At 39.4% G+C, this 14,227-nt stretch overlaps 3 protein-coding genes across 7 annotated transcripts in view; 2 read left to right on the top strand and 1 right to left on the bottom strand.

The window, feature by feature from the left end:
• The window catches only part of LOC135123729 (uncharacterized), a 251,917-nt gene that overhangs the window by 47,817 nt on the left and 189,873 nt on the right, over window positions 1-14,227 (top strand). The window lies entirely within an intron of this gene.
• Window positions 806-3,523, top strand: LOC135123722 (uncharacterized). 2 transcript variants are annotated; one of them, XM_064048580.1, is made up of 4 exons: window positions 806-1,176; window positions 1,238-1,642; window positions 1,691-1,849; window positions 1,903-3,523. In XM_064048580.1, the coding sequence occupies exons 2-4, from the start codon at window positions 1,238-1,240 to the stop codon at window positions 2,209-2,211; spliced, it is 873 nt and encodes a 290-aa protein (XP_063904650.1). In that variant the 5' UTR covers window positions 806-1,176; the 3' UTR covers window positions 2,212-3,523. The 2 variants fall into 2 exon arrangements, with proteins under 2 accessions (XP_063904650.1, XP_063904649.1); XM_064048579.1 differs by having other exon boundaries at window positions 806-1,642.
• Window positions 2,221-3,789, bottom strand: LOC135123721 (putative nuclease HARBI1). The gene is made up of 4 exons (XM_064048578.1): window positions 3,290-3,789; window positions 2,948-3,234; window positions 2,698-2,895; window positions 2,221-2,647 (listed from the first exon to the last, which is right to left on the bottom strand). The coding sequence occupies exons 1-4, from the start codon at window positions 3,490-3,492 to the stop codon at window positions 2,253-2,255; spliced, it is 1,083 nt and encodes a 360-aa protein (XP_063904648.1). The 5' UTR covers window positions 3,493-3,789; the 3' UTR covers window positions 2,221-2,252.

The raw sequence follows: 14,227 nt of genomic DNA, 5'->3' as shown, positions 1-14,227 counted from the left end.
AAAAGTTGATAATCGCTATACATATCTCGGTTAAGTTTCGTTAAGCAGTCTAGACTATTGTACGAAAGATTATGCCGCACATTATGATAAACACTACCAAGTTCGATTGCTGTCAGCTTCATGGATTCACTGTTTTCTGGGGCATTATTCACACAGAAGTTTTTGATTAAGTTGTTATTTTTTTGTGATGATATGGACAACAAATGCTGCTTCGTTTTTTCATGTTGTTTTACCTTTAAAACAAAAAACAAAATAAGAATATAATAAATGCCCTCATTTAATACAAAATATAAATACCTGGTGTAGGCCTCTGTTATTAATTAGAAATTCTTTATTACACAAACGACATCGGGCTTTACTTGCGGAATTCGTTTTCAATAGCCATGGAAATGTGTTCTCCCATTCCTTCTTGTAAAAACAGTCGTAACGTTTTTTTGTCGCCTTTGGTGGAGATAATGAAATATCAGAAATATCTTCGCTACTGCCGCGATCATTATTATCAGCTGAATTTATATTATCGAAATCCATTGTAATTGTAAATAATTTTATGCCACCACTGCCAGTGCGCCAGTGCCACACTTGCTAACTAGAATTAAACACTAAACTTGTGGGAGTGATGCACGCAGTTTCATGGGCGCCCATAGGGGGGGGGCAGGGGGGGCGGTGCCCCCCCCTGAGATTCTGCGTCAATTTCCTTTTTATTTGTCAAAATTAAACTTCAGCACATTTGTAAGAGTAGGTACATACCCTACACTTTCAGTTTTATTGCCACACAAACACAGAAATGTGACAAACTTATGCCCATTTGCACCAACGTTTAAGTCAGATACTTAAAATTTAAGCGGTTCTTAAAACTAAGAATGTGTTGCACCAACGGTTAACTCTCTCTTAAAGCCTTCTAAGAAATCCTTAATTTAAGTGCCCGTTTACCTGTGGCTTAAATTTGTAAGCAGTGCTTAACGAGACACAACGATACAACGCATGTGCGGTAGCCATAGTAACGGAACAATACTTCGTTTCTATTGGATGATGGTTTTGGAAATCGAAAATTTGCAATTTTGCAATCATTTCAGCCATTTCAACCTTTCAACAGTAGCAGCGTTCGTGAGTGTTTTGTAATCAGCGGTGAAAAGTGTGGAATAAAGTTCTAACAAGACAAAAAATAATATAAAGAAGGTATGTACCACAATTACAACGTTTTGTTGTAAAGAATTATGTACATATGTTTTATTTTCAGATGAATAGTACAAAGCGCCAGAGGGGAGCAAATTTTACGGCAGATGAAAAGACCTTTGTCTTAACATTAATCAGTGAACAGCGTCATATTATAGAAAATAAAAAAACGGACGCTGTTACAAATAAGGAGAAGCAGCGGTGCTGGGAAGAACTAACGAATAAATTTAATTCATGTAGTCCTAGCGGTGCCATGAGGAGTGTAACCTCATTACAAAAATTTTACACAAATAAAAAAAAAGAAGTGCGAAAAGAAGTGGCCGATAAAAAAGTGTTTATGCGAAAAACAGGAGGTGGTCCTTCATCTTCAAAATGTGAGGATCCATACCTGCAGCTAACGTTAGCCACCATGGATGAGAATTCAGTGTATGGACTGGAAACTCAATACGGCGGGGATAGTGAATTATTTGTAAGTTGAACAGCATCATAAAAATTGGTCTTATTTTTTTTTTTATAGCAAACTATAGGTGAAGAAGATAACGAAGACCATGAAAACGATAATGTGGTGCCCATTGCCACCTCTTCTCCACACATACCTGAAGCAATGGATGAGGTTCACAAAACAAAAAAACGAGTGTTTTCTGATACATATGACCAAGGGGAAGAAAATGCAAATGTAAGCTTTTTCTGTGTTGGTTATCATCTGTTATATATATTAATTAATTGCAGTTTAAAGCTGACTGGGGTGATTATAAAGTTGAACACCTGAAAAAAAAGAAATCAAAGGAGTTACAAACAGTCATTAATAGGAGGAGGCCAACAATAACAGCACTACATTCCAGCCATTTGTCGAAAACTTACGACGAACTAGCTACAAAGAAAATGGAGTTAGTTGAGGCACAACTCGAAGGACAAAAACATGACGAAGAAAGAAAGCAAGTTGAATTTTTGCTTCGAAAGCAAATTTTAGAACTAGATATTGAAATAAAAAAGGAGCAGCTGAGAAAACTGAAACAGGATAATACGGAAAAACAATAAAATATAAAATAAAATATTAATAAAACATTTATTTGTTAAATTTATAAATTTCCAAAAAAATTTGTTATAAAATTTCTTCTAATTTCACTGCCCCTCCTTTGGTTGTCAATAACATTGACCTCTGGTATTTGACCATCTTCAATAAGTCGCTGCAGTTCATGCTGGTTAATGTCAGCTGGGAGAGGAGGTTCATCTTCACCCATTTGTCGAGCTATATTATGCAGGACTGCACACGCAATTATAATACTCAAAACAGTTTCTTTTTTTAATCGACATCCATATGCTAGCACAGGAAATCTTCGTTTGCAGACACCAAAAGTTCTTTCGATGACATTTCTTGTACGAATATGAGCTTCATTATACAACTGCTCTTCTTGAGTGTGTGGATTTAATAATGGTGTAAAAAAATAGTGTCTTACACCATAGCCACCATCACCTGAAAACAAATGCAATGTATTTTTACACATATTAAAAACTGAAACTTACCCAATATTATACAATTTGGATAATCTCCATTCTCAAAATTTGCTCGTAAAATCGAGTTATTGAAAATGGTCATATCATGAGTAGAACCAGGCCACCGAGCAACTACGTTTGTAAACTCCATATTCGCATTACACATGGCTTGAACGTTAATTGAAAAATAATCTTTCCGATTGCGAAAAACTTCAGCATTTTCTCCACCTTAAAAACGTTCCAATGAAAAGAATGTGTTTTTGGTTTTTTAAATCTTTACCTGGTGATTCAATTTTGATATGAGTGCAATCAATGGCCCCAATCACTCTTGGGAATCTCGCGATGTCAAAAAAACCATTTTGAATAAGCCTTTGCTCCATGAGAGTTTGGGGCATCTTAATAAAATGGTGGTAAAGCCTTGCTATAGCGTCCGATACACGTCTAATTATTCTCGACACAGTTGAGATGTGCATTCCCATATAGTCCGCTACTGTACTCAAATGGCCCCCGCTTGCAAAGAATCGTAATGTAGTAAGCAGCTGATTTATAGGTGACACCGCCTGATTTCTGTAATGATCAAATCATAATATATTTACACATTAAATTTTTTAACCACTTTTACCTGTCTGTAGGAAATTCCAAACGTTCTTCAATTAACGTTAATAAATGTAAAACTGTTGGTTTTGTTAGTCGAAATCTTTGGAAAAATTGAAGCTCTGGTAAACCATAGAAATGATCAGCTCTAGTGTACATCTGCCGTGGAATTCCCATCTCAACAATTTCAATGACTTCTAAGTCATCCTCGTACGCGTCGAACACATCCATTTTTTAAACACACATTCAACACCACATAAAATTAATTCAACAATATCACAACTACATACGCGCGGTGTCATTGACTGTCGTACACACAACAAACTAACCTAAAATTTTTGATGTTCCAATAACAACAAACGTCAGTGTTGCCAATAGAAATGAAACTTTTACACAATTCCCCAACTAAGTATTACTTGGTTAAGTAGAGTCTAAGCAGTGACGGTGCAACAACTGTACAATTTAAGAAGTAGTTACTTTTAAGAATTGCTTAGCTAAGCAATGCTTACTGCTAACGTTGGTGCAAATGGGCATTAGACCATCTGGTTTTGAAACCCTCTGTTCGGTCTAGATTTGCCTGGAAACATCATAAATCTATCCTTTTTAACCGGTACTGAATTATGGGTTGTTTCGTTATTTGCTTTTTACAGTTATTACAATACAAGAGCAAACATTTTATTGCTCACGTCCAAAAATTCAATCCGTTTTCACTTTTTATCTGTGGTGAAGTGACCTGTAAAGACGAACAGTTGTTAAACCGGCGTTTTGTTGACTATACTTTTTATTATTTATTTATTACAAAATACAAGCGTAAGTACTCTTGATTAAATGTCTGTTTAAGTTTTAAATTTAATATTTTATTTAAAAACAGAGAAATATGGATATTTGAAATTTCTTCAAGAGAAAAATTACAAATACTGATGATGATACTTCAGCTAATAAAAAGTATAAAATAAGTGGTGTTATTTATTACTACTGATGGCGGTTTTTCATAGTAGCCATCGAAGCGAGTAGCTGGAAATTTCGGTTGCTCCAGAACTGTTTCACCTGTGGGCGTGCGAACTACAACACAGATAGCATAGAAAATTATTTTGGTACTTTTATTCCATACCAGGATCATTCCATTCTTTCCTTAACGACCTGATTTTCCGAAACAAAAGTGTCATCATACTCATTATTTTCCTTACATCCAAAGAATGTACATAACTTAAAACCAAGTTGCTTTAAAGGGTTGGGCGAATTTTACTCCACTGACAATTTATCAGACGAAATCCAAAATTGGTAGGATTTTGTAAAAATAAAAAAACTTGACAGTAGTACCTATTTGTGAGTCAGAGAGAGTTAATGCCGAAGAAACATCTGTTGGTACAGTAATTGACGATTTTGGCCAAGAAAAAAGAAATTAGCAATTTGTTTTTGATTAATTTTATATTTTTATAACTTTTTAATTTTAATATTTTACACTGTTTTGTTAATAATAAGAATAATGATGTTGTAGGGTTATTTGCGAGTGGATTTGATTAACGTAGTTGATGATTAAAATATATATTTATAATAGTAAAGATTTCTATCTTTATATTATTTATATATACAAGAACAGAGTATATTACAAAAATTTCAGTGTGGCCCCCCCTGAGAAAGGTTTCTATGGGCGCCCATGCGCAGTTTTGTGTTTTGTGTTTTATTCTGCCAACTCGACGCAATGGCGATTGAAAAAGGAAGTGGTGAATGACACCACAAACTAAACCGCCGCACCCCGCAGTCTGCACTGTCTGCAATCTGCACCATTTTTTTGTCATGATTCAGCCGACAACTTTGCACCTACATGTTAGACAGTAGACTCTGAATTATTGGAATTCGAATTTAAGTTTCTGCGCCTAAAGTGCAGAGTACAGAATTCGAAATGGCGGTTAAAATGAAAATATATGAGATTATCTCATATATTTAATACTTGGTATGAGGTATGAGATTTTCTTTAAATATCTAATACTCATACCAAATATATGAGATCTGGCAACCCTATTCTCTCTATAAGCACTATTTAACTGATTTCTTATGTCTACTTTACCTAAGACTGCGAACGATACGTTGAGATTTAAGTGTTTTTTACTCGAGCAATGCTTTTTTACGTTTTCCCCAAAGTGTTTTAAATCCGTGATTCCGGTTTCAGTCCAAGCTTTATCAACTTCTCCGTTATTCATAAGGGTACATACAAAACAGAAAAGGGCGTTTTTCGCGTTGCAACCACATAACCACCACTCACTTTGATACATAGTCTTATTAGATTTTCGATGCACGAGTTTGTCTTTAACTTTAGACGACATAGCAATGTCCAAATCGGGTCTTGGCGGTCCAACGTTTTTTATTAATAGTTTTTCATCATGGCTTAATTTATTTTCAGATTGTAGCCGCAAAATTCTCTCAATTGAATTCATATTGATATTATTGACAACTCTGCAACACAGTTTTTTAAGTTTCTTAAAATCACTGCAAACGCACAGAAAACTAACAAAGTTAGCAAATTTCACTCGACCGTTTTGTTTCAAAATCGATGACTAAATCGATAAAAGTGTATGCAATCGTATATGCATTTAAGTACTTAAGTTGCAGTACATAATTAAGACGAAGCGATTACTATGCCCTGCCAAGATGTTGCAATATCGTGCATTTGTGGATATAATCGCGAAGATTGCCAAGTACGGGTCAATGAAAATATTCACAATTTGGCAACATGCAGGACGGGCAAAGGTGTATGATACCCTGCCGAGATGATGTCAGATTGTGTTCTGAACATAGGCAACTTGTAGGTTTCGTAATTAAATGCATTTTGTTAATTAATAGCGCGAAATTCTCAGATTTAAAAATGTGCTTTCGTTTTGGTGGGGCATTGCCCGTTTGCCCTTCCTGCACCAGCCGCCACTGCTTGTCGGGTCATCTTTAATTCCTACTATTAACATTAACGTTGTTAATTCTTCTTGGAGTGTTCCAAGCTCACATTGTTTGGCTTTATTTTTGAGCAATGTAATGAACTCTTCTATTGACTCCTCCTTCTGTCTTATTGTGAAAAACTTATATCTCTCGTATACTAAGCTCTTCTTCGGGATGAAGTGACTATCAAATTTTTTTTTCAGAGTTTCAATTTTGTCCTTTTCTGATTCGGCAAACTCAAATGTGTTGTAAATATCGATAGCTTCGTCCCCTAGCAAGTGTAGAAGTTGTGCACACTGGATTTTTTCTGATTTTTTATCTGACTCCGATGCGATAGTGTATATTTCATATCGCTTCTTCCACGCTTTCCAATTGGCTGCTAAATTCCCGTTCATTTCCATCGCTGGGATGGGTTTTGTCTCCATTATTGCTTTTACTTATTAATCACTTATTTGACTTTCACTTCATTTATTCACTTTTTGTATTCGACTGCGCCATGTTATGTCTTGTCTGGTAGGAGCAGGGTGGTGCAGGTGTTGCACACAAGATGGTTCAGCTTCGACTGCCCGTTTATTCATATTCTAACCTATTTACACTTTTGTACATTGGGTTGCCTAACTTAAACTTAACTATATGACAGAAACGATAACAAGAACGGAGATAAAGGCTGTAACATATAAAGTTACAGAACATGTGATGTTAACGGTTAATACATTTATTCAAGCGTTCTTGGTTACAGTGTTTCCTTAAGATATGTTACATGTCAATGGGGCGCTGCTGAGGCTTAGGGCCTTTTCAGCTCTGGGCTAATTTAACAACTGTTGGGTTTGAATTTAACTAACTAGTGCTTAAGATATTTCATTTAACAATGTGGTGAGCTTAAATAAATATTTACATGTGAAAGGGGTAACTAATTATTATCCATTAATCTATGCGCATGATGGGTCCTTGGTCCTTGGGGGGTGGGTGTTCATCCTGGTCCTGGAGGGCTGGAAGCTGAAAGAGATCGGTGGTGTGTTGTCGTCGTTGTCGTCGTCGTCGGGTGGTCGCCGGTGTCCAAGTCCGGGTGTCGGTGGAGGGTCTGGGGGGGAGGGCTGGCGAAGTGGCGGGGTCGGGGGCGGGGACGTCAGCGTCCTCGCAGCGAAATCGGAGTATGTTCCACTAATTCCTGGAGAGCCTGGAGGATATAGGGTTTCCAGGAGGGCGGTGGGTGGGTGTTTGAATTTGTGTTTGGGGACTCGCGGCAAGCGGTGTAACAGTCGGTTGTTCGCGGCGGGGTATTTATATGTGGTGTGTAAAGTGTTGATGGCAATTGTGTTGTTACTGATTAGTGTCCGTTTGACGTAGTTTTGTTGGAGGGTTTTTAAACGGTCGGGGATGGGAGTCGCGTTTGTGCGTTGGTATACATGCATGGATGGGTATCGTGGGTGGAGTCTGAAGGCTTTTCGGAGGATTTTCCGTTCACATGCTGTTATTTTTTGGATGGATTTTTTTGGAAGTGTCGCGTATATGGGGGCCCGATAGTCGATAATTGGGCAGATGAAGGTATTGTAGGTATGTTTTAGGGTTAGGGGATTGCAGCCCCGGATGTGGCCCCGGATTTGGTAGAGTAGGTTGGTGCGGTTGCGGATTTTTTTAAGGGTGTTTTGGAGGCCTGGGACTAGGGAGCAAGCAGAAAGTTATGCCCAAATATCGGACTGTTTGGTGTTGTGGAATTTGTTTGGCATGCAGGGTTAGTCGCATGTGGGGTTGGGTTTTACTCTCCAGTTGTTAGCCCACGTCTCGAATCGCCGGAGTGCTTCCTGGATGGTAGAGGTGGCTCGTTCGGGGTCTCGGTGTGAAGTCCAGAACGCGGTGTCGTCGGCGAACATCCTCGTCTTGGTTCTGGGGGTGTCTGCAAAGGGAAAGTCACTGCAGTATACGGAGTACAGAATGGGTGAAAGTACGGAGCCCTGTGGGACTCCGGCACGGATGTTTACAGGATCTGAAAAGGTGTTCTGTATTTTGATTCTGCAGGAACGGTTTTGTAGGAATGAGTCTATGAGGGTTATGAATTGGGGATTTACTCGAAGTTTGATAAGTTTGTGGATGAGTCCGTCGTGCCAGACTTTATCGAATGCTCGCTCTATGTCTCACTCTTTGAGGTTAGCAAAACGGGTGGAATCGGTGTGGAGCTCTAGAATGGGGTTCATTGTGGAATGTTGCGAGCGAAATCTGAATTGTTGTGGCGGGATAATGTGGTTTATTTCCAGGAAGTCTTTTAGTCGGTTGGTAAGGATTTTTCCGAGGATTTTTCCGGTTATATTTAAGAGAGAGATGGGGCGGTGGGAGAGCGGGCTATGGAGATTTTTGCCGGGTTTGGGGATCATAATGGCGGAGGCTTGCTTCCATGAGGTCGGAAAGTATGACGCGTTTAGGCAGTTGTTATAGATAGTTGTCAGGGCTTGGGTGGCTGTTGGCGGAATTTGTTCTGGCCCTGGGGCTTTGGAGTTTTTTAGGTTTTTGATACAGGATTCAACTTCGTGGCGGGGGATTTCATTTGTCAAGTCATTGTCATTGTCGGGTACATGCATGTTAAGGAGGGCTAGGGGATGAAAAGGTTGTTCGCGGAACTCTTGCACTTCGTGGGAGACGAGGTCGAAAAAGTCATGATCGAAGTTTGGGTCTTGGGGAATTTCGTGTATTTCTTGAAGTGTTTGAGCGAAGGCGTTGCTCTTTTCTTCGGGAGTGGAGAGGAAGGTTCCGTTTTGGAGTAGATGTGTTGTTGTTTGTGTTTTTTGTCCGGTGATTGTTTTGAATTTGTCCCAAAATTTTTTACCGTCACGGTAGTCTAATTTTTCGCAAGTGTTGGACCACTGGCTTTCCCGGTATTGATTAATATCGCGTCTGATTTGGGCATTTAGTCGGTTGAAAATGGGTTTTAATTGAGGATTACGGGTTCGCGTGATTTCTCTGTAAATTTGTCGCTTCTGTTTTATTAAATTTAGGATGCGCGCAGGCAGTGGTCTTTTGTTTTTCGGGATACGTTTGAGAGGTATGGCTAGTTCTTTCGCGGCTAAGATGGTGTTGGTGAGGTGTGTTATTTGATGGTCGATTTCGTTAGTGTCGCGCGTTATATTTATTACTGGCAAGTTTTCGGTAATTTGTCTTTGGTATTTTGCCCAGTCGGCGTGTTTGTTGTCGTGGATGGTTATGTAGGTCGGAATTGGTGGTGGAGCTGGTAATAGGAGTTGGGCTGTTAGGGGTAAGTGGTCTGAAGTGACCGTTGTTCCTATTTGACAAGAGGGATTGAATTTTGGTATTAGGTTTTCCGAGATTATTATATGATCGGGTATAGATTCGCCGTGATGATTAATTAGGGTGGGTTGTCTGTTTTCGAGACGAATGATTGATTAGATGGTTTACTAGTTTCCTGCCGTTGGAGTTTGTGGAGTTATCGCCGAAGTCCGTGTGTCTGCAGTTGAGGTCGCCGATTAGAATGGCATTGGGGAGTTGAGAGACGTATTGTAATAAGCGGGAGGATATTTTTTCGGTTGGCGGATTGTAGTGGCAGATTACAGTGAGTGAAGTTTGGGCGATTAGGACGTTTGCGGCAATCACTTCTAGGTGTGCAAGGTTTTGTGGGAGGTCGTGCTCGGTGGATGGGAATTTATCGCAGATAACCAGGGCTGTACCGCGTGCGTTGTCCATGACTGAGGGCTTGTAGTATGTGATAACATGAGGGATTTTGATGTTTCGTCTGCTTTTGGTTTCGGTAAGACCTAGGATCTGGATATTGTCTGTTTCGATGAGGTTTTTTACTATGTGCATTTTGTGTCTGGTGAAATTGATGTTGGCTTTACAGATATTGATATGGGGTGGGTTTTGTGTGGCGTTTTGTGGGTTTGGGGGTAGAGGAGGGGGTGCTACACGCTGGGCTGGGGGCCCAGCGTGCAGCGGGGAGGGAGTAACATGCATGTTGGTTCGTATGTCCATCAAGCGTCAAAAGTGAAAAGGAGGCGGTGACCCGAGTGATTGAAATGTGGGGTCATTCTGAAGATGGCTTTGGAGGCGTCTTGGATGGCGGTTTGAGTTTTTGTTTTGTCATGGGGGAAGAGATCGAAAAGGATTTTGGTGGTAAAAGCTATAAGCGCCTTGGCATGGATTGATGTGGTGTTGGGTTCAGTGGATTTGGGCTCGTTGTCATCGAGTGGGTCTTCGGGGTCCGCGAATTCTGCGGGTGGGTTTATTATATAGGTGGGAATTGTTGGGGTTTCTGGGGTCATTGTGAGTTTTTCAAACTCGGGGCACTTGCGGGACCAAGCTGGGTGGTTTCCCTTACAGAAGGGGCACTGGGGTTCTGTTTTGGGGCATTTGTTTGGGGCGTGGCTGTCTGGACACGTGGGGCAAATTGGTTTTTTGGGGCATTCGGAAGTGTTGTGTCCTAGTGTGAAACACTTGGAACACTGAACGGGCGTGGGCGGAGGCGGGTTTGATGGCTCGCATTGATGGTGGCGGCCGAAGAGGTTTATTCCGAAGGTTAGGAACGAGTCGATTGTTGGGGCGTGGTCGGAGATGATGCGGATTAGGGGAGTGGGTTTATTGGTTTTTTTTTGAAACTATTCTCCACATTTTGTGGATTTTGAGGTTCAGGGAAAGGGCATGGTTTAGAACGTCGCGTTCTTCGATGTTGATGTCGATATCGCGGATGACGAGTGAGAAATGGGGGCTTTTCTTGGGGTTTGTTTGGGGCTTAGTGCGGCGATTGATGGGGCCGATGGTTATTGCGGCGTCTGAGCATGCCGTCTGAAGTAGGGCTTGGAAGTTGGGGGGTAGTTCGCTCCCGGTGATGAGGAGCGCGGACTTATTGTAGTTCACTTTAAGAACTTCGATGTTTTTGACTAGGAGGTGGGTGGTAAGAAATGTGAAGAATTTCTTCTGGGTTGCAAGTCTTGCGGGGATATTTTGAACGGAGTATTTGAATTGGGGCTCGGGCTGCTCGGAGATTACGGAGGCTGAGGATGTGTTGGAGTTGGAGCGTGTCCGGGAGGTCAGATTGGAGTCCTCGTCGACCTCGCTGAGGACGTCGGCGGATTTGGAGGTTGTTGGTGGCGATGCGGTCGTCTGTTTGGACTTGGCATGCATAATTATTGGTTTCCACTCACCTGGTTTTTTGTTGGAGGTCGGCTTCATGGTGGAGTTCTTTGGGTTGGAACTGGTGCTCGTGGTTCGCGCTGATCGTCGGAGACTCGTCTTGGAAGACATCCTTCCAGTTCGATGCGTCGATCGAGAATGACATGTGATGTTCGATGACAACAGGTGTGTTCAAACTGGCGACATCTTTTTGAATTTTGGTGATTTCGTCCAGGGTGATCGTTTGTAACTGCAGGTGGCTCATGTTCATTGGAATGATGTTAGCGTTGACATCTGGTAGGATGAACGGCTAGCTTTTCTTTCTTCGTTGATAAATTTGAATTTTCCGTTGCTGATTTGACATCGATGAGGAATCTTGACTAAGCTTGGATACCCAATTACAGCAAGTCCTGTGTTGGTGCAGGACTTCTTTATTTTCACGGACTCTTTTCCGGGAATGATTAAGGCATGGTTGTCGCTTATTTGCTCGTAGATACTCGAACCGATGAATACGGGTGTTGATCGGCAACCACTGGCGTTGTATCAAAGATATTACGCAATCTTCTCCATTGGGGACTGATTCGACGTCGCAAATGTAGATATCTTCTATAGCCTCGCATTTACTTTCCATGTACTGGTGATTGTGAGTGATGAGCATCAGGTGCGGTTTTTGATCTATTACAGTGGAGTTTTTCTGAGGGATGGGATACAGGTGATATAGGTCGAAGGTCGTAGGATTGAAGATAGGCATGTCACTAGCAAAAATGATTTTGTTATTAAGAGAGAAAATTTTTAAAGACGTAATTTGATAAGAGAATATCTTGTTAAATTTTGGAATTTTGTTTTTGCCATAAAGTTTGTGTAACTTGTCGAATATCGTTTGCATGTATGCCACAGGAATAATGGAGCCATACAAAATATCTAGTCTTGCAAACATAATTGCGTTTTCAATGTTATCTAAAAGCGTTATTAAGTTTAGGCAATTCAAAATTATTTGTTCTAAGGTGTTTTGAGATTTTGTGTAGATCGTAACATCGTCAAATTTATTTTGGAACTCTTTTAATTTCGTCTCAATTAACTCTTGATTTTTGGAGAGAGTTGTGATCGTGTTATTAAGTTATCGATTAGCCGTTTTGTCAATGACATTTGGAGTTGGACTTGTTTATTAGCTGATTCCTGATTTTCGGTTACCAATTTTATGGCTTTATTAAATTTTTCTCCGTCATCAGAATCCAAGGTGCCAAAGCGGAGTTTAGGTGTTTTGTCTACGAGGTTAATTAATCCTCGTTTAGATCTTATGTGAGGGATAAAATTATTAAGTTTATCCCGAGCTTCGACTATTAAATATTCCGTATGGATTAGTAGGTGCTTGAGATTTTCTGTATAAGGGGTTTGTTCTTTTGAAATAGGGAGCATATGTAAGCTTTAGTTGATTTGATTAAAATAATTAAAATTATTGCCTTGAAGTTTAATTAGGGGCTCAGTTTCTATAAAGTGAATAAAAGTGTGGTGATGCGAAGGCTTGCGGTGATACCTTTGTTGTCGAAGGGTGCAAGTTGTATGACCTTGAAATAGGTTGGCCATTAAATAGGTGGTACTTTCGACCGGGAAATTTAAAATACATTATGCTTCCCTGAGTCACAGATTAGGTACATCCCTTACATTAGGGTACGTAACCTGTGTCTAAATTGTACATATTTCATTTACAGAAAGTCGCTTCGTATTCTGACCTTTTTATACACAAAAAATATAACAAACAAATATTATATTTTTACTGGATGGAGTGAGAGGGTGAAGTAAACACAGTACATTTAAAGAAAGTTTGTATTAAAACATTCCACTTAGAGACTACATTTAAAAACAAGTGGCTAACCAAAACTACTACTACTATCTATGAACACAAAAATCAAAATAAATAATACATAATAATAAATCAGAAATGCTGCTACCTATACACAAAATTACAAATGGGTTAATATAATGATTTTGCGATTGCTTTTTGGAGTTCTGCTGGATTTTAATTCATTATTAGTGTATTTTAGAGAGTAAAATACTCTTAATTGGATAAATAATTTAATCACATACTCTTTTGAAAAGTCGGAACATGCATGTATGAATTGGACATCTTTCATTAATTCAAAATAACATTTGGAAATTCCTGGCCTTGTACAAAATGTTTGAAACACGGAAACAAAGACTTTTTCTAATTTGTAGATGTGTGCAACAAATCGTTCTCCAGGAACTTTTAAACGACCATACATACATCCGTATTGAAAGCTTTAAAATGTGTCAATAATGTGTCACAATTTAATTCAGTAACTTCTCTGGAAAAATTGTTGCATATTTCACAGGTATGTATGTTTAATGATTTCTTAATTATATAACCACATACATAATTAAATGCGTTTTGGTAGGGAATTTTTTCGTGTCTATAGCCGTATTTGTCCAGGGGTATAGCTTTTGCGCAAGTAGATTTTTTCTCTAAAATATTCTCAGATATTTTAGGAAGACCTGACGACTTTAGTTTAGTTAATAACTTATCACAGTCGTCCGCACAATTCATACTATTACTGCGATAATAATCCTGACAAAATAATTTTCTAAATGTTCTTTGAAATTGAACGGGAGTGGGATTGATGCAATTACCAGTTTGTTGTCGTATACAACCAAAAACATTTTCCAGGCAGTCCTGATTAAGCCGTCGTGTTTTTAAATATTTGAAACCTGCCGATTGTAATTTTTGCCACAACTGTTTTACTGCATATATAGTTATTATCCAACATGTTAACTAAAATACCACCTGGGGTACGTAATGTGTGGTAGAGGGATGTAATGTATATGAAATTGTTCGTTAGACGTTTACTGACCAAATCTATGGAAAATTTTAAATCTAGAAGTTGTTTAATACCAATAATCCCATCGCAGA

Source organism: Zophobas morio, unplaced genomic scaffold (assembly GCF_036711695.1).
Source record: "Zophobas morio isolate AGI-343-1 ecotype UQ-CSIRO unplaced genomic scaffold, CSIRO_AGI_Zmor_V1 ptg000006l, whole genome shotgun sequence".
NCBI lineage: Eukaryota > Metazoa > Arthropoda > Insecta > Coleoptera > Tenebrionidae > Zophobas > Zophobas morio.
This window is presented reverse-complemented; position numbering and strand designations above follow the sequence as displayed.